Here is a 27,254-nt window from a genome sequence, read left to right on the forward strand (position 1 = left end):
CATACTCGAAGTACTGGTTTTGTTTGAATCTAAGAATCGGAAAATGGCCAGTTCTTTTTATTATTTGGTCCCGTTTTTGAAGGAAATGTGGGTACTTATAAAATGAGCAAGCAAACATAAACAACTGTTAATGTCTTTTACTGTTAAAATTTAACAAAAATACAATTTCGAACACTTAACCTAAAACATTAACTGTTTTGTAACAATATAATTTAAGAAATGTTAACGGTGGTAGTTTTACAAACACATGAAGGTAGCTAGGATTGGTGTGTTTTCAACGATACGTAATTTGATTACGGAGCAGAAAACGTTTGGTGTTGGAGGCTTACATTAATGCTATTATATCATTAAATCTATTTGGCAATTAAATGACATTTAGCGTAATCTTAGTAGATTGGTAAATGCATAGAGATTCCTACGTATCCCTTCATGGTAACAATTGGTAGAAAGTTTAGATTATTCTTCATCCGTTACGTCAGGTTCTGCCTTTTCGTCTTCGCTGGCGTCGACGGGCTCGTCCGTGGGCGCGGGCTCCTCCACTTCGGGGGATTCGGGCTCTTCTATAACAGGCTCGGCCTCTTGGGATTCGCTACAATACAAATAAAAAGCTGTTAGAAGATATAATGATCATTATAGCAATACAAACGAATGCTGTTTGTTCTACCATGCACATCATCTGCTATCTTATGACCTAAGTCCAACACTCAAACTCGAAATGGACAGGTCCAATAAATAGGTTTCCTAAAGTTCACGCACGCTTCCTTGCGCAATGCCTCCATACCATACCACAAGACCCTTCCTCCTTCCAAAGAGTTCCTTGCGCAAGAGTCAAGACCCTCGTCTTCCATCTAGTACGTAGAACCTAAATCAGAAATGTCGGAAAATTAGCTTGACTTCAGGCCTTCGCGCCAATAAACAGGAGCCTCCTGTGCTACCCTCAAGAGCTCTAGAGTTCACGCATGCCCTCTATTCTTTGTCCAGCAGTGCAATTTTTTTGGCTGATATTATAATTTCGATTATGGTGTAAAACCGGAACGAAAACTCTTGAGAAAAGTGATTGGTCACTGAAAGAGCTAATAAGAGGAGAATATCTGTTATGGCTCAAGTAAAGACGCGTCAATATTAAGCGAGCGCATTCTGACTAACACCCTGTTTTCTATCGACGTGCGTGATGTCGACGCGACTGGTAATTTTTATAAACAACTTACGCCTCAGCCTCGGGCACTTCGGCCGCGGAGCCGCTGTGTGAGAGCTCCTCCAAACGGGCGGCTGCCAGTTCTGATTCTTGTCTCGCGATCTCCGCCAGCTCTGCCGCCTGGAACAAAATATGGTGAAATGAAAGCATAATCGGAAGCTGGCCAAGTCGGACAAGCTCATTCACATATTGGGCCCAAAAGTATACAATCGTCTTCCGGACTCAATAGTAGTTGCTAAAAGCGTAGCAGTATTTAAAAACAGATTAAAGAAATGGTTAATCGAGCAAGCGTTTTACGACCATAAAGAGTTCTTTAAATTAGGAACTTAGGTAGATGTAAGATATTAAATACAACCTACATTATGTAGCGAAAATTCATACTTAAATATAATCTTTATACACTGTATAAAATGTGACATGTAATTTATATTATTAATAAATATTATGATTATGATTAATCAGGGAAAACATTGGAATGGTTTTATCTGTAGGATTGAGGATGATTTTCAGAAAACCGGTCACTGTTAATATGATATTTGCATAACCGTATCATGCGATGGCCTTATGGCCATCATTCATAATTCGGTCCCATTCTCCAATAGTGTCTTATGTTACTGCTACTTAGATTGGATTACGGAATGTTTTTTCCTTTTTGTACTATCACTAGGTATGCTATATCGTTTTAGATATGTACATACCGGTTTTTGATAAAATAAATTTACCTAGTTTATGTTTTGTTTCTTAAGTTTAATAATGTGTATGTATAAAATAATAAGGAATCGTCCATAGTGTTTACCTGTCTCGCGAGTTCTGCCTCTCGCTCATCCTGAGCTTGTTTCTCCAGCTCTTCGAGGCGAGCGAGTTCCTCTTGCCTCCTGGCCTCCGCTTGCCTCTCTTCTTCCAGACGGGCTTCTTCGGCCAAACGGGCTTCTTCCGCCAATCGGGCCTCTTCAGCCTTTTTGGCTTCTTCTGCTAGACGAGCTTCTTCTGCTAGGCGTGCTTCTTTAGCTAACCTAGCTTCTTCGGCCTTTTTCGCCTCGTCAGCCAAACGCGCCTCTTCGGCTATTTTGGCTTCTTCGGCTAATCTGGCTTCTTCAGCCTTCTTTGCTTCTTCCGCTATACGTGCCTCTTCGGCTTTGCAGGCTTCTTCCTCGGCCTTGCGAGCCTCTTCATCGGCCTTGCGCTTGGCTTCCTCGGCCTTGCGTGCTTCTTCTTCGGCCTTCTTCTTCTCTGCCGCTTCACGCTCAGCCTGAAAGAAAATTATTGATTGTAGTCGTTTTCGATTAAAACGCATTAAGAACGACCGACCGAAAAAATAGAAGAGATTTTTCGACTCCCCAATTGCATGGAATCACATCAGCAAAAAATAATTACCTGTGCCTTGCGGTCCGCCTCACGTTTTGCTTCCTCCTTTAAAGCTCTGAAACAAGAGATAAATTAAAAATTATACTTTTGTGTAATCGTTAAAAAAACGAAATCTTTGTCAATCGGACTTAGTTATCATTCAGGCTAAACATTAAGTAAAACATACATTATTATGGGTTTTTCGTCGTTATTGTTCAGCGCTGTCTCTATTAATTGTACGATAGATATAAAAAGTCTTAGGTTCTTAGATAAACCTCATTGCTCCTTAACCAGGATCGTCTTAGCTCTGAAAGTTGTAAGTTGTTCATCATCCTAGTAGCTTATTGATGAGGCCCAATATGTCGAAGTCTAGTCAAAATTCCCACTTTATCGGTTACCACAAGGACGAGATTTGCTTTTATCTTTATACGATTTTTGCTTGGAAACGACACAGAATTTCTGCAATGATAGGCCTTAAGGTCGAATCTTACTTCTCCTCAACAGCGCGTGCTTCCTCCTGCCTCTTTCTCTTGATCTCCGCCAGGTCCGCCGCCGGCGTCAGCACAGGCTCCGCTGTAGTGGCCCGAAACCTCGCTTCCCTCTCAGCCTTGGCAGCCTTCAGCTCCTCCGATGGGTCGTCCATCGTCTTAGGAGCCTGGAACTTGCGGCTCGGCCTCCACGGTTGCAGTTTTACTGCACCCAGGCCCTTGTTAACAACGGCTTAAGCAACTTGAAAAGACTAGCGTGTTCATCAGAGTGATATCTCGTGGTATAGTACAGATGAATGCTACGACTAAAATGTTGTATATTATTAATTATGATGTCGATTGTCGATTAAATCTGTGACACTGTTTACTTCATTGAAGGTCCAATGTCTAACTAAAGAAATATTTATCTTCTTAGGTAGGTAGATCTACATGAGGGTTGAAGTTAGGGACAACACAGCTAGTCTTTTCAAAACCAGTGGACAAACAACAAGCAGCTGCACTTCATCGGGTTTCCTCATTCAAGCAGTTAGACCCAGAAGCTCATCGCCAAGCCTGATCATGTTTCCGTCTACACTGGAACCATACATGCTGTAAAATTTTGAAAGCTGCATTCGACTGCGACGCGCCTGCTTGTATCTCATGAAATGATAATATACCTCGTCTCGAGTTCTTGGCTAATTTATAGGCTTTAGTTTTTTTTTAGGTTTATGTTATGTACAACATGATGTTTATCGTGTGATGAATTAATTAAAAAAAAACAAAAGTAATCGAAAGTGTTATTAAAAAGCGAAGCATTATGTAAGCCTGGATCTGTTAAGGTCTGTCATGCGGAATGATTAAAACAACTGAGAGATCGGTTATAATCATTTATTATTACTTAAAATCAGTTCTGTTAAGTGACGGGAGCCTCTCCAAAACGAAGAGTCGTTCTGTCACGAAATATGACTAGAAAAATAGATTTAATTATAATTCGTTCGTTAAGTATTCGTTTAAAATAAAATTATCTGAATAAATGGATAAAAAAATAGATGTTCTAGGTCTTCTAGGTTAGTTGGAGCGTGTTATACCGAGATCAGAGTACGCGAAGGGCTCGCGCGGCGCGGGCGCGGACGGAGCCGCGTCCGCGCCGCGCGCGCGGGGGACGGGAGCGGGGTGCGCGGGGGCTACGCGCTCAGCGCCGCCGTCGGCTGTTCCTGCGCGCCCGCTGCAAGAGACACCACACACAGTGTTAGACACGGACTTTATATTCCTGTTTAGACCCGCTCTCTACACAGAGCGAGCGACTGCGAACGTTTTACTTGAACTTTAATTAAGCGTAGGGTGAGCGAGCGTTAGAATTGCGATACAGTCGTAGTACCTGTGACCGCGTTGTCGGCCAGTCCGGCGGCGGCGAGCCTGTTTTTCGCATAGAACGACAGCAGATTGACGTCGTCCCTGATGCTCATCTCCTTGTAGAGAGATCGGCGGTTGGAGAAGGCTTTATTTCCGGTGTAGTGCAGACACGCGAGGTGGCCGCGTCCTGGCGAGAACACCTCATGTTATCACGGGGGGCACGCTAGAACTGACTGTTAGGGGTTACGGAAGTACAAGAGAGGTTGAATAGGGATCACTCTGATCAGTACTTGTTAAGAGTTGGTATTGAGTTCTTGTTGTGTTGTGTTTGTGCCCTATGTCCTGGAGTCCTTGGTTACTTACCTGTGAACTTCCTCGGGGGCTCCTGGTACTTGTAAAAAGCGATGTTATTGATGTGGTGGACGATGCTGCGTAGAGACGGTGGGAGTCCAGCCACATAAGCGTCACTACTATAACGGTATGGAACAGGCTCGCCATAGGAATATCTGAGGACATGTAAATACAATTTAATAACAAATACCAAGATGCAAACCAAACAAAAGTTGGACATTGGACATGTGTGGAAACTTATGAAAAATTTGAAAACACACCAAATGGTAAAACGAGACAAGGACATAACAAACACTGCTAAGGCTACTTGTATAGTCCTAGAAGATGTCAGAATCAAATAGTGTATGGTTAACTCATATTATATTCTGGGGTTTCCAATTCGATAGCCACAAAAATATACCTGTTTAGGTGTATGCTGTGAGTTATAGAGATTTGTCGTATTTTTAATTCGTTGTCACAATTTATGAGAAGGCTACACCCAGTGCTTATAATTTTGCAAATTAATGCTTACACTGTATAAAAAATATAAATGTTGCAAACATCGCAATGAGACTAAAACATCTTACATGTTCACCCAATGAAAATAAACTATAAAACATTTTATTGGAGCACTACAGAGCAAAACATTTGCTGGCATTTAACCAGTCTATAATTATCCGGTGCTTCGTTGCCTACGCTGCGTACGGAGATTTTGACTATGAAATCTACACCCACGCTGAAAATATCGCAACCAAATATGAGAGAGCGTATTGTTGTTACATGTCTCTAATAATTAGTAACTAGAAGTTTTGACGCTAGGCTATGTAGCGTTCATTGCCAAACATATCAGCGGGCGATAATGTCGTCAAAACCCAATGTCAGTGCCAGGGCAGTCGGGCATCAATGGGCTGTCTATTTATATAGCATCACATGTGGCCAAGAAAAACTTGACGACCACACGAGCAGGTGTGAGAAGCAACTGCTCTGTCGATAGGTATTTATCTAGGCTAGTTCGTCTGGGGTGCAACGAGAGACGCCTCGACCACTTTGAACGCAAAATAGCTCTTATCTCATCAGCAATACTTTATCTCTCAAATATTTTCAGTTTCATTATTATTTACAACGACGGGACTTAATCGCGTAAAATAAGTATTAAACCCACCTCCGACGTTTAGCCAGTCTTCTCCGAGACCACGGGGACAACGCCGTCCTCGAAACGTCGGAGGTGGGTTTAATACTTATTTTACGCGATTAAGTCCCGTCGTTGTAAATAATAATGAGTAAAAATCGTGAAAGTTTAAATCAGTGATTTTCAGTTTCCTTTTCAACCCCTTATGATTCAAGAAGTAAAGGTGTACCTACTGAATTTTACCAGCTCCCAGGATTCTGGCAGCATCATTTAAATGCGTTGCCAAATTTTTTTTAAGGGTTCCGTACCTCGAAAGGAAAAAACGGAACCTATAGGATCACTTTGTTGTCCGTCCGTCTGTCTGTCAAGATCCTTTATCTTGGGAACGCGTGGAGGTATCGAGTTTAAATGAAAACCATATACTTAGGTCTACGGTCCCTTGAAGCTGTAAAAAAATCAAACTTCTAAGTTCACGTAAAAAAAAGATACGGCAGTTTATGCCTTAAAAAACGTAGATTTCGACACTCAAGAGAATCAAAATTTATAGGGTACTTCCCGTTGACCTAGAACTATAAAATTTGGCAAGAATATCGTCTTACATTACAAGTACAGGGAAAAATCTCAAAAGTATAAACTTGTAAAAAAATAAGTTAAATTTGTACCAGGGATGTTGCGAATATTCGCATCCGCATCCGCAACCGCGGAACTTCCGCATTATTTTCAACATCCGCATCCGCATAAAATCGATGCGGAGTTTAATGCGGATGTGGAACAGACGTACAGGAACGTCTTAGCGGCGCCGTAAGTGCTAGGTAATTTCGTCATTAGCCAATAGGAATCTCGTTTCGTTTTTGTGATTCGTCGATCGAGCACTTTAGCCTATGACGGACAGCGACAAGAAGTGAAAAGTTTGTTTTATTTGGACTTTATTATAGTAATGCGATTGTGGGGCACCTATAATAATGTATTTACACCTGTGATGACGAAATAAAAATGATTGATTGATTGATTGATATATTTTTGTTCAAATTAACCATTAGGGTTTCGTTTTTTTTTAAATAAAAATTACTAAAGTGCAATATTTTACGTTTTTTATGTGCCTAATCTTGACATCCGCATCCGCGGATTGAGCCTTTAAAAATCATGAAAAAAATCGGCATCCGCAAGATCCCTGATTTGTACCGAACCCTCGGTGGGCGAGTCAGACTCGCGCTTCTCTGGTTTTCTCCATCCCACGTTTAGTGGCCTAATAGCGTCAAACATATCAAGCGGAAACTATTGGCACTATTATTTGGGTTCAGAAAATGTTTGTTGTTGCGCCAATTTCCAAGTCTCGGTATAAACAAACTTGTAATATATGTTCTCACTTCTTACCCTAACCTAATAAGGCCACATCACCCACGCTCTGAGAGTGGATACTCGAGGTTGACCGCTATACGCTGGGTAACATTGGCGATGGCGATTCATATCAGCCGTCTCGGCCGGTGTTGCTTTCTAGAAGACTTATTTAATCCACAAATAACTTACGAGTATAATGTATCCAGGGGTGCAAGAGACTTAGCACGCGGCACCACGGAACGGGCGCGGGCCAGAAGCGACGCGGTATCGGCACGGATGCGGCGTTTTTCGTCCTCGAAATACTGGAAACGAAAGATTCAAGGGTTAGCAATCAACAGGTCTTTAGTAACAACTTTGGGAACAAGGTAAATTCTTTTATTAAATATGTTTCGATTTGTGTTTTTAAGTAGTCACTCTTACTATATATAAATTATAAACTGTAATAGATGTCAGAAAAAGTGACGAAGCCCTCCAGTGGTGAACTGGTGAAGGCCGGATTTGAACCAGCGTCTTTAGCTATATTTAGTATTTATTCTATCCGTAGCACCAGAATGTCGCAAAAATATTTAGACCAGTCTTTCTATAGAGGATGTAGAGATTCATGGATGTAAGTAAGATAATGTTTTCTACATGCCCTTTCATTTTGGTAAGACGAAGGCTGTACCCAATAGTCCGATATCTTAGTTTTTTTTTTATTGGCGCAGCTTGGGCATGTCTCTTTTTTATTCGTTTGTACAACGTTTAGTTATGTACGAAGTCGACTTGAGTTTGCATGTGCGGTCTGGAAACCCCATTACAGTATTCATATTGACAGGATAGAGAGATTGCAAAAAAAGTTCCTAAAAGCCCTTGATTTTAAATGTGGTATTGAATACAAAGACTATGTCGAATCCTTAAACCGTCATAAAATGCAGTCGCTTGAGTGTCGGAGAGACTGCGTTGATTCTGTTCTATTATATAATAGTTATTTGTTATACAAGGGTGCAAAGTTGTATTTTACCCGCGAGTGTAGAATTGAAACACGAGCAAGCGAAAGGATTCTATAGGTGAACCACGAGCGAAGCGAGTGGTTCTAAAATAGAATCCTGAGCGTAGCGAGTGTTTCAACACACGAGAAGTAAAATACATTTGCGCCCGTGTGTAACACAAAACTTTTCACCTCACTATAGCGAGGAAAGTGCAACATCCACAAGCGTTAGATCATCTTCATCACTGGAATCACTCATTTCTTTACGATATTATAACAGAAAACTCTGGAAGTTGTGTATTTTTACGCGAGTCGGTGAGAAAAGGTTTTAAGTAAAAAAATTGTTGACAATGTTGACATTTCTGATGTATGTAACGATGCGTTTTGAAAATGCATCGACTCAACTTGTGCGTTCAGAATTATATTTAACATCATTATAAAAAAAAACGTTTCTTATGGAATTTTAAGGTTTATGACTTAAAATCATTAAATAAAGCTAAATTTGGTATTTTTTATTATATTCTCTAACCATTTATTTAATGATAATCAATATCGAACGAACCATTATCATGAGCGTTTTACGTTTTGTTATCTGTCAAGCTACTTAAACACGCTCCATCCAAGGTCAAATTACTTTCCCCACTAGTGGATAAAACGCGTTTTTCCCCGCTTGTATTGAAGGATAAACGACAACTTTCCGAGCTAGTGAGGGGAAAAATAATAAACAGTCACATTGATGCCCCTAGCTTGTTAAAAGACATATGTATAAGAGTCCCAGGTAATAAAGAACGCCGATGTCGTCTCGGATACAAGCACTTATTCCCCATCCCATGTAGTAGAACTAACTATTCTAAAAATATGTTTATTAAGCGAGCATGTGCACTTTATAATGATAATAACATTGTAAAAAATGTAGACATATTTAATTGTACCATAGGCTCAATAAAATTTTTATGACTAGTATGTAAATCTAGCCGCGATCTGTCAATATCTAAAAGTGTTAATATACCTATTATGTCATGTTTGTCGATACCTATTCGCAAATTCTGTGTAACCTTTTACTAATCTGCTGAACTTAAGCCAAGATAGGTACTTTTTCGTGCTATATATGAAGATATGTTTAATAAAAATGGAAACTATAGGTCTAGACTAAGAGAAGAAACTGTAACAATATTTTATGTATGACCGTTTGTTTCATATTTAAATAAAAATAAAATAAAAATAATACGTGTCTTCTGTGAGAATGTCATGCCGTTGTGATCTCAATTTTAAACAGGAAGGTGGCTAAGGGGAAGGGTAACATTGAAAGAATCCATTGGGTTTATCTACAACTCTTCATTCAAAGGGAGAATAGGGAGTGTATTAGGTATACTGTAAATATGATACCTTAGTAGTCTCTGCATTGTAGAATTCATCAAGCGCGGTGACGGCGAGCTGCGGGCGGTAGCGGTAGTTGATGCGGTCTAGTTCGCGAAGCACCACCGAGGGGCGCACGCGCACACGGACCACGTGGTGCGGCGCCTCGGGGTATGTGACGAGTCGAGTCACGCTGCGAGCCGTCGGACGATATATTAACTCCGTCTGGAGAGAGTTAAGGTTTTAGTAGGGGAAGTTAAAAAGCTCTGACCAATTCGAAGTGGCTGAGGATAAACGCACTTGTAGGTAAGTATACTTTGTCTAGGTTGGAGCCCACATGTTGACGTGTCTTCAAATTTTTGTAAAGCTTAATAGCGCTCAACGAAGGCAATCCACTGAGACACTTGCAGACTACTGGCTATGCTATATCGGTAGAGTCACGGCTCAGTGAGAGTTCTATTGAAATGAAGGATGTTTTACAATTGAGAGACGTGTTTTTCCTTGGCTACTCTTATTGAATGGTCAGAAAAATATATGCTTAAGCGATAGCGCAGAGTATTTATTCCACATGTGCACATTGTACACATATTAGTGTGACATCGACAACTAGCTCTGCCGATAGCATTTATTGATAGACAACGTTGAAGCATTGTTATCGATGTCCCACTGTATGAACGGCGCTCGTGTCGAAGAAATACGACTGTTAGTCACTTTGCACATTTGCTAGAATAGCATTCAAGTCAATTTGGCTAAATACGATGAAGGACAAATCTATTGTACAAAATTACATAATTAATATCATATAGCGGTAAGGTAACATGCCAAGTTTTATAACTTTAGGTACCTTCTAAATAAACTGTGTTTAAATTCATGTACCTAGGTATTTTCTAGCCGCCCATCTATTAGACATCAAAACTTGTCAAGACAAAGGCACTTTTGATGTGTTAAAATAAAGATTCAAATGGGCGGCTAGTGGATATCGATAGGTAATGGCACAGTTAGGTATATACTGCTGCAAATATTAGGACAGGGTTAAATATAATTCATAGCATTAATTCCCAGGTGATTATAGAGATATGTTGGAACCAGTGCCAAAATGCTTTAGAAATTGTGCATGTAAATCTCTAAAGTAATTTTTCATGTAAACTTAGTCACTTGTTCTGAAGCGTGGTTAAGGTTGGTGGTTGACGAAGCTTATTTATCACTGCATTCGTTACTTCACACATAGACATAGCTGGTGACAGATGCAAAGCATTTGTGGCAACTCATGCAAATAATTGGCGTGAATGTGCAATAAAATAAAAAAGTTGAAATCATGATTGTTTTATATTGGTTTATAATATCTTACGCTTACGTTACGCTTGGTGAAACTATACGTAGAACGTTCCATGATACACACTATAACATGGTGTTGAAAATAGTCGTAACTTTTATTCAATGAAGCCAGAGCCAGACAAATCTATCGTCTGCTTCAGGGTCAAATAGTCTGGACAAATCTGCAGAACTTTGAGTTCATTACATGTAAAAAACGTTGACCAGATCAATCAGTCTCCAGCATGGAGTTTGTTTTTGTCGAGTTTGGCAACTATTTGTTTTTCCATTTTGTTTATGAAATGCTGCATCACGGGCTATTTTTGGGAGACCTTATTGCGTGGAATGGCAGTGAGTCATTGGGTTACTTAAATTAGATTTTGTATGATAATGTAAATAATGGGTAGAATACTAGGTACGTATTGAAACCGGAGAACATCTGCTAGGGAATGCTGATCTGTGGACTGTGTGATAAAATTGATAAAGAAGTGTAAAGGCAACCCTATCGTAGTTTGATGCCTTTAATAACATTATTACGAGTAGATACTTAAGTACTATTGAAATAGGATATATCTAAGTAATATGGTACTGCCAAATTATTCATTGTGAACATACATGTATTGAACGGAATTTATGAATGACAAATATTGTGTAGGTATATATTATACGTACCTATTCGTAGGTACGTTATGCTAATTATTGCTCTTTGTTTTGTTTGCAACAACAATGAACATAAGTAGGTAAATCAAGTATTATCCGCATCAAAACTATCAAATTACAATCATGTACCACCAGCTCGCTAAACCATCAGCTCGTAAATTAAAGTGACTCGTTTTTATAAACTGAAAATCTCCAAGTTTCTCATTGCTTCTGTGTTAAGCAAGACTCATCAAAATCAGTACCTATTGCTTTGGAATCCACGAAGTTTTATTAAAAAACGATTAGAAAAGATAGACCGTAGGGCAGTAAGTATCACGATTGTAATTCCCAACGTTCGTCAAATCTTTGGCTGTATAGTTGATGGTAATTAACCAACCTTCGGCAACTTGCCAGGAATGCTAAATGTTTACGTTCCCTTCAAGATCCGGCCTTTGTTATGTTCAAGGGAGAGCTCGTAAATTTCAACTAGAATGTACCTATGTGTGTAGGAACCTAGTTATAAACGCTTTCGTTGCGTCATTGTCGCAACCGCCGTGTCCGCTGTTTTACAAAGGTATCATTTAAATATTATTGTGACTTGGTTTGATTTTTTGTTCATGTTTTCTTACATCTCTTCGACATTTCAATAGGTTCTATATTTTCTAGCGAGTTAAATTTTATGGACAGGCATTGCAAATTTGCAATCAAATGATAAACAGGCTCCTGGTCCTTGGACTCAACCATCGCATGGCCATCTCGCTGGGCCATAGTGTAGAGGAGCAATAACGTTCTCTAATTTTTATCCAAGATACATGTTTTCGTCTGTCGTCGTCGAAACTTTTGTGGCGCGATGTCCTACTATATGCGAATTTAGAAGACAAAATTACGAGTATATCTCATACACGTTCTTAGTCCAGCCACTTTGAAATGTGATTGATAATATTTAGAATAACTTAACAGTCTTAACATGCTTCTAGGTTTGTATATCATCAATAAATACACGATTCGATGGAATTCCTCAATTTTCAGAGATTTTAATTACCTATCTGGATGTTTTGTTCCTGTAATTTCAACTTATACTTCAAATATTTTACTTATTTACCTACATACATATTTACGACCAATATTGATCGGGAATATGGCATTGGTTAGAAAACCACTTGCAAGATTTAGTTTTTCAGGTTTCCTTCAATCAAATCAAACCCGTAATTATTGATTGACATAAGTACCTAATTCTATTTTGAAGAGAATTCGTAAAATCCCACGAACATTTATTTGCACCTCCTAAATACCTGCCTACATTTTCAGCAACCGTTATGTCTCACCGTGATCGTAGACAGTATACCAAAATATCTTTCATTATTCTTGAAGTTCTCGTTTCTCTGTTTGCTTTGCTCTCCAAACTCCAAACACATTCTCTTAACAAACGAGTGGCCAGACTTCACAATTTTATTAATCTGTGCAATTACTGCCATGTGTTTCGTATAATTTGTAGTACTCCCCGCCCCGATAATTACTTTTTGAAAGAATGTTTTTTACAATGTGTTACGTTTGACTTTGTAATTAGCCGGTTGGCTACTTGCCAAGACTATATGAGTAGGTATACGAATCAGCGTACCAACTAGATATGCGATTTCTATTCTACGAAGTATAACTTTCATTAGCCTTTCTGAGTTACAGCCGCCTGAAGGTAAAGTATTAGAAAATCAATTCAATTAAAAAAAGCGTTCGCGACACTCGCGGTAGATTACCTAGTATGGTTTTGTAATATTGCCGGTAAGTAAACAATTGCCGAAGTAAATGACATTCCGTTGCTGCAGACTAGGTAGACATGATAACTCGTGGTAAGATTTCAAATTTGTTATTTTGACATTCCACCATGATTACCACGAAGCTGTAAATGAAACCTTGTAAAACATTCGCTGTATCCATCTCGACTGATCCGCGTAAACATTCTAAAGATATTTTCAGTAATACTGTACATGACGTCACTTGACCGCTGGAATCACTTGGCAGGATGCAAATCCTAAATGCGCAGTTAATTTTGTAAACTAGATCATTTTTAATATTGTCTTCGGTTACCGCGATAGTTACTCATGAAATAAAACTATGAAAACGGATTATATCGCGTATATTGAATTTATAATACATCCCGACGTTTCGAACTCTTTACAGCGTTCGTGGTCAACGGGTGACTGAGGAAAAATTACAAAGTGCAAAAATACCCACATACTAAAATAATGAACAATCATAGACTACAAACTTTAAGGCTGGTGATTAGATCATTTTTGTAAAGCGTAGGAGAGGAGACAAAGACTGCTTTAATTTGCGGGTTAAATTTTAGATTTTCACGGTGTTCACCGCTGGACAATAGATCATCAACAGCTTGCCTCTGCACTCGATGCGCTGCGATCGTTGTATCACTTGTATTGTATCCCTACAGTTGTTAAAGTCAAAGTCAAATAATTTGTTGCTTTTCATGTGTGCAATCTTGACCAGATAGATTAGATGACTGTAGTTAACTTCTGTTCACCCAGCTCAGATCACCCGGCCGGGTCAATTAAGTAACTGGTCTACCTCAAACAGACCTTCTTATCTTGTGTCTTTAGAAGTTCAGATACATACCTCGGTTTTAAAAACATATGCCTGAAATCTAGTTACCATTTTCAAGTTACTAGTTAAATGGTTCGTCGGTAATCGTGGGAAATATTGTCAATATTGATATGGTAAATGTTTAGATAGACGCGTAATTAATTATTAATAGAAATGTTACTGTATTTTTTTGGGACACACTTTTTATTTCATCTTCTTTTGCATGTATATCAAGTACTTCTCGAGACCTTTCTATGTGTTTGTGTTTTTCCATCGAGAAGTTCCCTTAACAACCTTTCGACTGCATCATCAGATCAACTCCATGTAATATGCATTGTCATAAGCTAAATAAAAGTGCATAATGTAATAGGTATATGTACTCCTATTCGTCGTAGATACAATGCCCAACGCATGGCATGATACATGATTTGAATCATACACAAAACAAACAAAACCTTTTTAGATAATAATACATTTCTTAATACAACTAACTGGCATCATATTTCAAGGCCCTATTTGGCTCGAGAACGTGTCAGATGTTGACATGGCTATCACTTTTTTTGCACGAGATTACAATAAATTAATTGTTACGGCTGTTACAATAAAGCTTGTTGGTGTAGTTACTAGTATTATATGATCTGTGGTGTAGTCAAATAGGGTCCCTAGGTACCTACTGGCATGTGACGTTAGTAAATTGATTGATTGGTCTTTTGAATTTTGTTTAAATTATTTTCATGGTCATTTTCACTGATGTCGTTCATTTCATGACATGTTTATTAATTTTATGTGGGTACTTAATTATAATATATTATAAATAACTACCTATTGAATGTAATAGTCTCAAAGACTTATATGTAAAATTAGTTCCGACGAATTGAAACATCCTTTTTTGAAGCTGGTTAAAAAGTAGTACCTACCTACAATCTTATTGTTAGATGGATTGTCCTGTGCACCTACTGTATAACTCAAAATACTAGTGATTGAGTCTTTTGAGTTCGTACGTTTGAGTAATGCATGGAACCGACACGTCTCTATATGTAGAGACCCCCAATTGAACACTTGGACGCTAGCCTACAGGTATACAATTTTATTATTAAAGTTGTTAATCATGTCTCTTTAAATAATAACAGTTTGGCACCTATGAGCATCATTCATCGAACTCGCGAACTATGCATCAACATAATGAGTTCATAATATTTTATTCCTAAATAGCTCTTCTATCAATGATGTATGTAAGTATGTACGAGACGAGTACATACCTATGATGGATGCGTAGTACGAAAGTTACGTGGTGCATCACCGCAGCTAAATAATGAATCATGGTGCAATCCATACAGATCTTTTTTTAATGCTGTTTCCCTGTTGTTTTTACGGTTCCGTACCCAAAGGGTAAAAACGGGACCCCATTACTAAGACTCCACTGTCTGTCTGTCTGTCTGTCACCAGGCTGTATCTCATGAACCGTGATAGCTAATACAGTTGAAACTTTCACAGATGATGCATTTCTGTTGCCGCTATAACAACAAATACTAAAAACAGAATGGGCTCCCATACAACAAACGTGATTTTTTTGCCGTTTTTTGTGTAATGGTACGGAACCCTTAGTGCGCGAGTCCGACTCGCGCTTGGCCGGTTTTTTTATACTCGTACACCTACACCTGTGGTCGGACCAAGCTAACACTGCACAGACTTTGCAATCACAGTTTTTGTCATCAAAAAAAAGTGCGAGTCGGACTCGCCCACCGAGAGTTCCGTACTTTTTAGTATTTGTTGTTATAGCGGCAACAGAAATACATCATCTGTGAAAATTTCAACTGTCTAGCTATCACGGTTCATGAGATACAGCCGGGTGACAGACAGACGGACAGACAGACAGACGGACAGAGGAGTCTTAGGGCTTGGCCACATGTACGCGGTGCGACGACGCCGACGCAACGCGGCGCGTTTTGCGGTGCCGCCGCCGCAACGCAGAAATCTGCGGCGCCGCTCGCCGCAACGCAAAATCTGGCGTTGCGTCGTGCGACGCCGCGCGCGGTACCGCAAAACGGTGCGCGGCGTCGCCCGCCGCAACGCAAAATTTTGCGGTGCGTCGTGCGTCGCCGCGCGCGGTGTCGCAAAGCGTTGCGCGTCGCCGCGCGCGGTGCCGCCCGCCGCAACGCAAAAATTTGGCGGTGCGACTTGCGGTGCCGCGTCCGTCGTCGCGGCACCGCATGCGGCGCCGCGCTGCATAAGTAGTAAAGAATTCGAATACCAGTGTTTGTCTGTTATTAAGAAGGCGCAGAAATAAGAAGCAATTGAAAAGAAAATTTTACATGTCTTCATGTCATGAATGATGATGGATATCATTTCAAAAGAAAATACGAGGCATTGAAGATGACTGAAAATAAATTTCATAACAATTTTCGAATGTCTGTGTCGTGTTTTGAAGAACTTTGAAGATAAAGAAGAAACACATATTTAGAAGACCCGTTGGGCCTCTGGAGATGTTGGGAATAACAATAAGGTAAGAAATCTAAGGTCTATTTTCTGTCTCTTTTAAGGCCTGAAGTATATCGGACTCAAATTGGTCGGTCGTTTTCCTTTTCCGAGAACAAGGCTGGTACCGAGATCTGCTTGTAGTTTCATTTGTCTGGCCATCTTCGTAACTTTCTTGGTCCTCGACTATGCTCGAGTCAGTTAAATTTGCAGCATTTTTTTTAAAAACATTAGTTGCTTGTAGAAATGGTATTTTTTTACTCTCGTCACACCAGCGCCCGATTTATTTAAGCTTTCAAGCCTTTTTGAGTATCTTGTAAAATTATCTTTGCGGTTTTTCCACTTTTTTATCACCTCGTTTCCTAAAAAATAAAGTTCATTTAAAACATTTTACATTGTAAAAAAAAAACATCTCTTATTCAGATTATTAGTGACTGTTTGCAAATTTTCGACCTTTGCATTAAATTACACATGTAGAGATAGACCAAGAAAAGTCTGCAACGATTTTGATAGCACACGCAGTGCGAGTGTTATTTTAAACGTCAAACTTCTATGAAAATATGTCGTATAAATAACACTTGCACTGCGTAGGTATGCTATCAAAATCGTTGCAGACTTTTCTTGACCTAACTCTACTTATAATATGTAATAGGAAATTTTATTAGTCAAACTGGAAATTGTTGCATACAACGTTCATTAACTTTGTTTTTGTTTCTTGAGTGACTCAAACCATCTCAACGGTATCTGTCACTCAAATGGCATTTTAATATTTACATTAATACGTGACCGCGAGATTGTCTGATAAAGTTTTATATTAATTGTCCGATTATTTGTTTCCTACTTATGTCATTTAAACTTTAATACACATTTGGGTATCTATTAAAACCAACCATATAATTAATACCAAACACAATAAAATAATATACATATATAAATTTACTGCATGGTTGTTGTCACTTTGTATGGCTGCGTAACTATTAACTTGTATATGCAATAATATGCATACATATATATGTAACCTATAATATAATAAAATATAATATAATGTAAATTACGCATCCATGACAATGTATGATTAATACAAATAAAAAATATGAATATGAATATGAATATGAAATATTTATTTTCAGGTTTTTGGCGACTGGGAACACATTCAGAGATATGGAATTTACAGAATATCGTGGAAGAAGTACAATTGGAAAAATAGTTAGAGAAGTCTGTCAAGCTATATGGAAAAGCCTTCTAGGTAAAGGTATACCTAGTATAACAAAAAATCTACTAGAACAAATCGCGGACGAGTTTTTTAAAAACACTAACTTCCCCAATTGTATTGGGGCCCTGGATGGTAAACACATTCGAATTTGTAGTCCCGATCACAGTGGTTCTCTTTTTTTTTCAACTATAAAGGCTACAACTCTATAGTCTTGCTGGCGCTTGTTGATTCCAATTACAGATTTGTATATGTGGACATAGGAGCTTACGGCAAGGAATGTGATTCAACGGTTTTTCACAATACAAAACTGAATGAATTATTACAACAAGGCCAGCTTCCCGTACCAGCACCAAAGCCGTTACCTGGTTCTTAGACGTCAATTCCCCATGTATTTGTAGCAGACGAAGGCTTACCTTTAACGAATAACATAATGCGTCCATATCCAGGAAAACACTTGACTATACAACAAAGAGTTTTTAATTATCGCTTGAGTCGCGCAAGAAGATACGTTGAATGTACTTTCGGTATTTTAGCTAATAAGTGGCGCATTTTTCACTGACCATTGAATGTCCAATATAACTTTGCAACAGATATCATAAAGGCATGTGGTGTTATTCACAATTTTGTTATTAGTAGAGATGGAATTAAACCATCTGAAGAACTACTGATTCACGACGGTTTTTCAGATTTACATCATTCAACAAATTATATATCCTCGACAAACCCAGTTAACATAAGAAATGAATTCTGTAAATACTTTTCTAGTGATGTGGGAGCCCTTACTTGGCAATTAAGTAAAATATAATTTAATATTAGTACAGGTTTTATTTCCGTTCGCATGTACAAAACTATTAGCTTAGTATACTTGTATTGTATTATCCTTTTAACACATAAACATATTTGTAAGATGCATGCTACTTGACAACAACTATAGTATAAGAAATAGGTAGTAATATGTTTTAAATAATTTATTAATATTTCTTATCCGTATGCATAAATAAATGTGATGCATACAGGCAAACAATACCACGTTGCAACACTGTCAGTTTTCAAAGACTATTTCACTACCTAATAATACATATATATCTTGATGGCAGGGCTATAACCGCGAACACTCTAATAACGCCTCAATTGGAGTAAAAGAGAAAGATTCCCGAATTGTGCGAATTTCGGTGTTTGCGGTAGGCCCTCCTGCGTAGTGTCGTATTAACAACTGGCATTACTGGCAACAAGTTATTTTTCGCTTGAAAACGCACATACTTAGGTAAGTAGGTATAATATTAATTAGTAATAAACAAACTTCTCACATCTTACTCATTTTATGTATTTATAGGTTAAAACAAGACTCATCTTACCAAGATGGTTACCCAAGACCCCACTCGTCAGCATACGATTCTGGTTACCAAAGAACCCAACAAACATTTAATAATTATCCACCAACAGTCCCATCATCAGCAGGTCCTAATTATTTACAAACACCTGTCGAACCAGTGACCAACGAAAGCGACAATCAATCAAACAAGACAAATGAATCTGAATTTGACTTTTCATAATAAAAAAAGGCAGCACATATATAATACTAATAAAGTAGGTACGTAATTTGACTCAAATTTGATTTTATTAAAACTTAGTTGTTTATATAAAAATGGTGATTTTTTTGTAGTAGTAAAATAATATAATATAACCACCCCCACAACATGATTGTCATTGTCTTAGAGGCGTGTAAATTATTTTTGGATGTTGACTTGTAAAGATGTTTGTGGACTCGACTGTACCTATATGAAAACTGTAATTTTTTTCTAATATGAAAGTTGGTGAATTAGTAAGTAATTATTATAGCCATATTTATATAAACGATTGTTGATTTTTATAAGATATATACCTATATAATATTATTATTTTTCGAATGTTTACTTGTAAAAATGTTTGTGAACTAGACTGTACCTATATGAAAACATACCTCTAAGATACCTATATTAAGCCTGTATGAAAGTTGGTGATTTAGCAAGTATTCATTATAGCCATATTTATATAAGCGATAGTTGATTTATATAATATACATATATTCAAATTGTAATTACAGATTTGCAAAATTATTAAAATATACTCAAGAGCAAAGGGTTCGGCCGCTAATCCATACAAACGTACTCCCCATTTTCCTCTCTAGATATTAACATTATGGAAAATATTTTTTCATAATTTGATGTATATATATTAACCATAGGGGCATAACTATACAACAAATTGTGTCAAAATATTTTCAACAATGTTAATAACCAGAGAGGAAAATCAGGACTACACGTTTGTATGAAACGGCGATTTCACGCGGGTCCTCCACTTTCGTATTAAGTATTAAAAAAAAGAAAAAAAAAATATTTTGTAAAATGGTGGCGGTTTTAATTTTATAATTTTAGAACACTACCTGATTGTCATTATCTCTAAAGGCGTGTAAATTATTTTTGGAATGTTGACTTGTAAGTAAAGCTGTTTGTGATTGTTGTTGATTTTTTCTAAGATATATTAAGCATGTATGACAGTTGGTGAATTAGTGAGTAATCATTAGAACCTTATTTATAGATAAACGATTGTTGATTTTTAAAAATATATACCTATCTATAGTATACTATTATTTATGGAACGTTGACTTAATTGAGATTACAAATTTGTATAATTATTTAATTATACTTAAGCTTTTGTAAAATGGTGGTGGTATTATTTTTAGAATTATAAACTACATAGTTGTGATTTTCTGTACCTAACGATTACAGTTATAATTATATAGTTGAACCTCGATAGCACGAATCTCATGGGAAATGCCAAAAAATACGTGCTAACGAAGAGGATTCCTTTTGTAGAGGACACCGACTTAGAGAGGTTCTTGTGGGTTTTTGTTCGTTTTAAAGAGGTTTCGAGTTACAGAGGTAAAACGCACGAAAAATTATTAGTGTTAAAGAGGCGTAATTGTAGAAACGGAGAAAGTACAATCTTTATATCTTTTTCGAGTTATAGTCGTGAAGGGAATAGTTGGTTACTTTCGTCTTGTGAGGTTAAATATTTCGAGTTATGGAGGTTTTGGACTATGAAGGAAAGGGAATCGCATTAGCATTTTATTTCGCGTTAACGAGGAATTCGCCTTATCGAGGTTCCACTGTAATTTCATGGAAGTTTTTGATTTTCGTAAAACAATTATACAAAAAAATGTATTAAAAAAAAAGTTAATTATAGTCATGTTAGCAGGTATATAAAAAATGATGATTTAAAAATAAAAGTTGTCGATTTAGTTAGCCACAAGTATAAACATATTTTATATACCTAACAAAGGCAATCTTATATCATGTTGATTTTGCAAAAAGACATATACCTACATGTTTTTTTTATATTTACCTATTTATAATTACCTAATAATTATGGTCTAAAGAATAAAAATAATTTACATACAAAATGAGTTATGATTTCTTACCTTATTGTTATTCCCAACATCTCCAGAGGCCCAACGGGTCTTCTAAATATGTGTTTCTTCTTTATTAGAGGCGATATTTTGCTTGAAAGTTCTTCAAAACACGACACATACATTCGAAAATTGTTATGAAATTTATTTTCAGTCATCTTCAATGCCTCGTATTTTCTTTTGAAATGATATCCATCATCATTCATGACACGCTGGTGGCCTAGCGGTAAGAGCGTGCGACTTTCAATCCGGAGGTCGCGGGTTCAAACCCCGGCTCGTACCAATGAGTTTTTCGGAATTTATGTACGAAATATCATTTGATATTTTACCAGTCGCTTTTCGGTGAAGGAAAACATCGTGAGGAAACCGGACTGATCCTAACAAGGCCTAGTTCACCCTCTGGGTTGGAAGGTCAGATGGCAGTCGCTTTCGTAAAAACTAGTGCCTACGTCAATTTTTAGGATTAGTTGTCAAGCGGACCCCAGGCTCCCAGGAGCCGTGGCAAAATGCCGGGATAACGCGAGGAAGAAGAAGAAGAAGATTCATGACATGAAGACATGGGTTTACCCAAAATTTTCTTTTCAATTGCTTCTTATTTCCGCGCCTTCTTAATAACAGCCAAACACTTGTAGTCGAATTCTTTACTACTTATGCAGCGCGGCGCCGCATGCGGTGCCGCGACGACGGACGCGGCACCGCAAGTCGCCCCGTCTAATTTTTGCGTTGCGGCGGGCGGCACCGCGCGCGGCGACGCGCAACGCTTTGCGACACCGCGCGCGGCGACGCACGACGCACCGCAAGATTTTGCGTTGCGGCGGGCGGCGCCGCGCACCGTTTTGCGGTACCGCGCGCGGCGTCGCACGACGCAACGCCAGATTTTGCGTTGCGGCGAGCGGCGCCGCAGATTTCTGCGTTGCGGCGGCGGCACCGCAAAACGCGCCGCGTTGCGTCGGCGACGTCGCACCGCGTACATGTGGCCAGGCCCTTAGTAATACGGTCCCGTTTTGGTTTGGGTAAGGAACCCTAAAAATTTTGATGTTGTACATCGATTAAAAATGACGCGATGTGTCAGATTGCAGCTAGACGTAACGAGTAAAACGCTTACTCGTAATTGTGATTAATTACAATGAGTATCACTAATGTTAGTACCTAATACTTTAATGCCCAACAGAAATAAATCACTAGCAAGAACTGTGAAGTTTACAGCCCAGTTCGTGATATTGATATGACGTGTGAATTAGGCCGAGGTGACGTTATATTTAGAACACAGGAATGCGACTATTGTCGTGTCATGAGTTTTATGACTACTTTGATTTATCTAAACTTAAGTAGGTATCTGAGCCTGGTGCTCACTGCCTGCTACTATTTGCTCGAGCATAAACAATGAAAGCAACTGCAACAGATTATATGGAGACGTGGATCTGAGATGCATAATATGGATATAACATATAACACTCACAGTTAAGGAGGGCTAGGGGGCTTTTGCAAGTTTTGCTAGTGTAGACTATTTCGCTCAATAAGGCGAAAACACTAACGTGGTGTCTGGGAGCGGCGCAAGCGTGACAACTGCCTAACGATCGATATTTCAGGTATCATGTATCCACTGATAAGATCCGGCTCGAAGGACCAAATTATGCGCACAACCAATTGGTGCAATATAATATAACGAAGACTGGTGACATAGTAGGTACATGTAATGGACATATGTTCTGGGCCAGCCTGAAGATTTTCAAGGTATTAATTATAGTTTGCGCTCTCAGTTTGTAGTTGCGGTTTTAGGTGAATTAGGTATTTTTTACTTAAAATTTAGTTCTGAACCACTTTGGCTCCTAAGCCCCGTCATGAGATTTCTAAGTAAGTACGTGTATTTATCATATCGACTAGTGTACAGTCGAAGGCAAAAATATCGATCCAGACAAATGGCTCAACAATATGTGAACACGACTTTATTGTCTAAGGTGTAAGAGCGTACACATATTTTTGAAACTTTGGGAATGTATATATATATTTACTCCCTTGACTGTACTTAAAATGGTCAAATTTAAACCTGTTTCATTCGGTTCAATCCGGTTCGAAGGATCAATTATAAAAAAATTAAAATATAAAACAGAAAACAAAAGCCATCATCTTATTTTTATTTGTAACTGTATGTTAGCATTAGCTTTCCTCATAACACACTATTTGTTTATTAGATACCTTCATGTGATTGAGATGTAGAATTAATCGACAAGAATTTTCCCATTTTTATTCATTTATGATAAAAGCGATGGTATATAACATACGGATTTGCGCGGTGCGTGATCAGCCACTATGTGCAGAATGATCTATATACACGAGCTATATACATGTATTTGTATATGTATACTCACCTGTGAGAGTCGAGGCATGTAGGCGACGTAAGGGTCGTGATATGTCGTGAAGGGTAGAAACGAAGACGAGAGGTAGTAGATGGATGTCAACGGACTCAAGGGCCACGACTGTTGACGACAAATAGGATGTAGTAGGGATCATGGTTTCCTTAGTGTAAGAGTAGAATATGTACCTACACTTAGGGCCACTTGCACCAATCACTAACCCGCGCGGGGTTAATCGGTTAAACCTGGAATTACCATGGTTACCAGTACAATTTGACACTGGGTTAATGGTTTAACCTGATAACCCCGGGTTAATGGGATGTTGCAAGGGGCACTTAGAGTATTTTGCCTATTGCCTTCGCTCGGAGTTTTTTTTAAATTATTTTATTTTATTTAATCCTGGTTAGAAAGAAAGATTTTTGCAAGCCTTTCGGACTGGGAGCGAAACGCTATTTTCCGGACTCAGGGATTGTAAAGTACAGAGCATGTACAGAGGTATATCAAGTGTAGGTTATGGCGGACGCTGTCAAAGTAACCTTGACACTTTCAAGTATAGTTTACATTAGCTCGCTTGCGCCCGTTATCTTGGCGTGACAGTGACGTTTTTGATTATGAGATTATGACATAAAGCGTTCAAAAGCGTTAAGTTGTACCCTTTGAGGAGTACCTACAATATATATGTTTTAATTGTTTGCTCGTGTTACAGGGCTCACCCGGTATAGCAAGTCATAGGTCTTACTCAATACTTCCCTAATTTCAAGTAAGTAATGTGGCATCTTAAATACTTACAGGTTTTTTGCATGATTACGAAGATCTACTTATTGAAAAATCCGGTGACATAACCTGCCTGACCGATGAAGACTGACCTCTATTCTTCTTCTCTGTTCAGTAAGCGGCAGCGCTAGATTTTAATGTTGTTTGTATAGATGAGACAAATATTGTTTTTTCTGGGAATTGAATCTGAAAGATGTTAGCAGGTCTAAGTCTAAATTACCATTTCTAACTTGTGAAACAAGATTTTCAGGAAATTATCTTTATATTTTTCATTACTATACCTACAGACTATCCCTTGAGATTATAAATAAAATCATGGCTGACTGTTCACCTTGCAAGCGGTTTGATGTTCTTGCCGCGTCAGAAAACAAATTACTAGCCCATTATAATTTGTATTTTTGGTTACAAACATTAATAGACTCTATCGTTTATTCTCTCTGACAGATTCACTTTCTGGCAAGAGTTAATTATTTATTTACCCTTCCTAAATAACCTTTTGTTCTGTTTTTCGCGCCTTATATTGTGCTAAATTAATTTCGACGGCTAATTTATTTAATTACTGGAAAAAAAAATTGGTACCTAAGTATACTTCAAGTATTTATATAAATTGTTCTTTGAAAGAATTAAGACGACAATTTTCCCACGAACTTCCTGTTTGTTGACAATTTAATAGTAGACGCGTATCTCATTAAATCCTGGAAACGACCTTCTTCTTCTTGGCTCTAATAAAACTCCGGAATGTCAATCTTTATTCGGGAGTTTCGGGACTATTAATGTAACTTTGTTTTTACCTAATTTTAATGCAAATATGCTGCGTTAAATCTATGCGTATCACGTCCTTTACATCCGGCTCAAAGGACCATTTTTATGCTTGAAACATTTTACAAGTGCATCGAATCAATTGTATTTTAAGAAAGAATATGCCATAATTAAAATTTTGGAAAATGTTATCTCACAAATAAAGAAAGACTCAGATAGAAGATTTTAAAAAGAACCATGTTAGTAAAGAGTCGAATTCATCACAGACCCTTGTCCCCAGTCCATGGGTATTGAAAAAGAAAAATAGAACATAAAAATGCAAGCTTTATTAAAAATTCAGTCTAAACCATAGAGCTTAATAAGTAAATTTTATACACAAAAAAAACATCAATAAAGCTTTAAATAACGATTCACATCTACTTGCTTAACATTAAAGTAGAGCGATCACATTGCATTAGCGAATACTGATTAGAGGCCGAGGGGGATTAGGGATATTGGGGGGATGGGAGCCGGGCCTAGACGCGGTAAGAGTAGTGACGGTAGGTGGTGCCGTAGGGCAGGCGACCGCTGGCGGTGGAAGAGTACGAGTATCCGCTAGGACCTCCCAGGCTGCTGCTGCGCTCCGAGGTGTAGTTGTATCCTCCGGGCCCACTGCCGGTGCGGCGCTCGGTCGACGTGCTGTACGAGGAACGCTGGGGCAGGCCCCTGCCGTCGGACCTCTCCGACGTGCTCGAGTAAGAGTAGGAGTACTGCTCATCGGCGCGGCGGGGCGCCGTGTCGCGGTCCACCACCACGTAGTGCCTCGGCGTCTGCAACAACCGGGCCCTTAGCACCACCGCGCCACACCCCACCGCCCTCGCACCAGCCCGACTATCTATCTAGGATCCGTTATATTTCCCACCGTTAATGAATCCGCGATAACAAGTTTATCGAACCCGTCTCGTCTTCCGTATCATTCCTGATAGCGACCGCCTAACTAGTCATGTACCGTACCGGTCATTTACCTTTTCCCCTCGGACTTTCGTCCTACGCGAGACTACCCCCGACAAACCCCATACTAATTGAGCATACGTCTCCTGCAGCGGACGAAGTCAGGGTTAACTACAAAAGCGAAAGCGGCACAAATTTTTCCACGCGTCCCGTTCAATAGGAAGCGTAGTTGGAATAGTAGACGTGTCGGCGCGGCTCGTGCATGGGTATGCCGTGCGCGTGCGCCAGGGCCACGTCCATGTGGTCGCGGGGGGTGGCCAGCGGGTCCGCCGCGTAGGCGCGCTCGCGCTGGCCCACAGCGGCGAGCACACGTGCGCGCGTCTGGTCGCGCGGGGACACGTACGGCGCCAGCGCCCGCAGCTTGCTCTCGGGCGCCGGAGGGATGGCGGCGCGCGCCACCGGGTCCAGGATGCTCGGCCGCGTCGCCCGCGCCGCGCGCCGGCCGAACGCCGTCACCGGGTCCGGCACGAGACTCGGCCGCGGCACGAACGGCACCTTCTCCCAGTCCCCGACCGTCGGCCGCTGCAAGCGTAAGTCGCCGTTAGTCGGCCGCGCCTCCAGCCGCGGCTATATTTGGCGCGCCCGGTAGCTCCGCTTTCCGACTCCGTTTCACGATCTGACCCACTTGCGGAATATTCCCGGTTCCCTACCGCTACCGTCAACGCGAAACTCCTAACCTAGGACACTTAATGAAAGCAATCAGGAATGTTTACAAGCGGAAGTCGTCGCGAGACGTTTTGACATCTGTTATCCCTATTCCGAGGACCGAAACGAAAACTTGTTAAATGGTTGAAGATTTATTAGATAGAGTGAGAGTCGAGGGTCGAGCTGGTGTGAGGGTGTCCGGCTCCCGGGAGAGAGAGTTGGAGCGAGGAGCGGTGCACTGCACGCTCAGAGGTGTGCGGTCGCGGCGGGGCCAGCCGAGCGGTGTGCCCGGCCGGCCCGGCCGCGACGGGTCGGTGTTAGGTACACGAGACTCACCGAGAGGCTGCTGTAGGTGGACGACGGCCTGTAAGGGCGACGGGTGGTGTAAAAGTCACTTTCGTAAACCATGGTTGCTGTTTCGGTATCGTTCGTGTGTGACTCGCGGCGGTCAGATCTCGACTGAGGCGCGCTGCCAGCTTATAGCTCTACGCGCGACGCCGCGCCGGATATATTTAGACCACTGTCATTGCAATTTCCACGTCACTCCGTGCTTTTCCTCAAATTGTATAAAACGG

General features: G+C 39.6%; 1 protein-coding gene and 1 pseudogene across 2 annotated transcripts; one reads left to right on the top strand and one right to left on the bottom strand.

Moving 5' to 3' along the window:
- Window positions 1-122: 122 nt before the first annotated feature.
- LOC134748248 (uncharacterized protein CG45076-like) lies at window positions 123-27,217 on the bottom strand. Of its 2 annotated transcripts, XM_063682979.1 has the most exons (11): window positions 27,016-27,217; window positions 23,527-23,634; window positions 9,510-9,704; window positions 7,346-7,458; window positions 4,723-4,865; window positions 4,385-4,546; window positions 3,031-3,232; window positions 2,570-2,615; window positions 1,992-2,444; window positions 1,209-1,315; window positions 123-589 (listed from the first exon to the last, which is right to left on the bottom strand). In XM_063682979.1, the coding sequence occupies exons 1-11, from the start codon at window positions 27,085-27,087 to the stop codon at window positions 457-459; spliced, it is 1,734 nt and encodes a 577-aa protein (XP_063539049.1). In that variant the 5' UTR covers window positions 27,088-27,217; the 3' UTR covers window positions 123-456. The 2 variants fall into 2 exon arrangements, with proteins under 2 accessions (XP_063539049.1, XP_063539050.1); XM_063682980.1 differs by lacking the exon at window positions 23,527-23,634.
- LOC134748488 (uncharacterized) lies at window positions 16,505-18,647 on the top strand (annotated as a pseudogene).
- Window positions 27,218-27,254: the final 37 nt, after the last annotated feature.

Source organism: Cydia strobilella, chromosome 16 (assembly GCF_947568885.1).
Source record: "Cydia strobilella chromosome 16, ilCydStro3.1, whole genome shotgun sequence".
Lineage (NCBI taxonomy): Eukaryota > Metazoa > Arthropoda > Insecta > Lepidoptera > Tortricidae > Cydia > Cydia strobilella.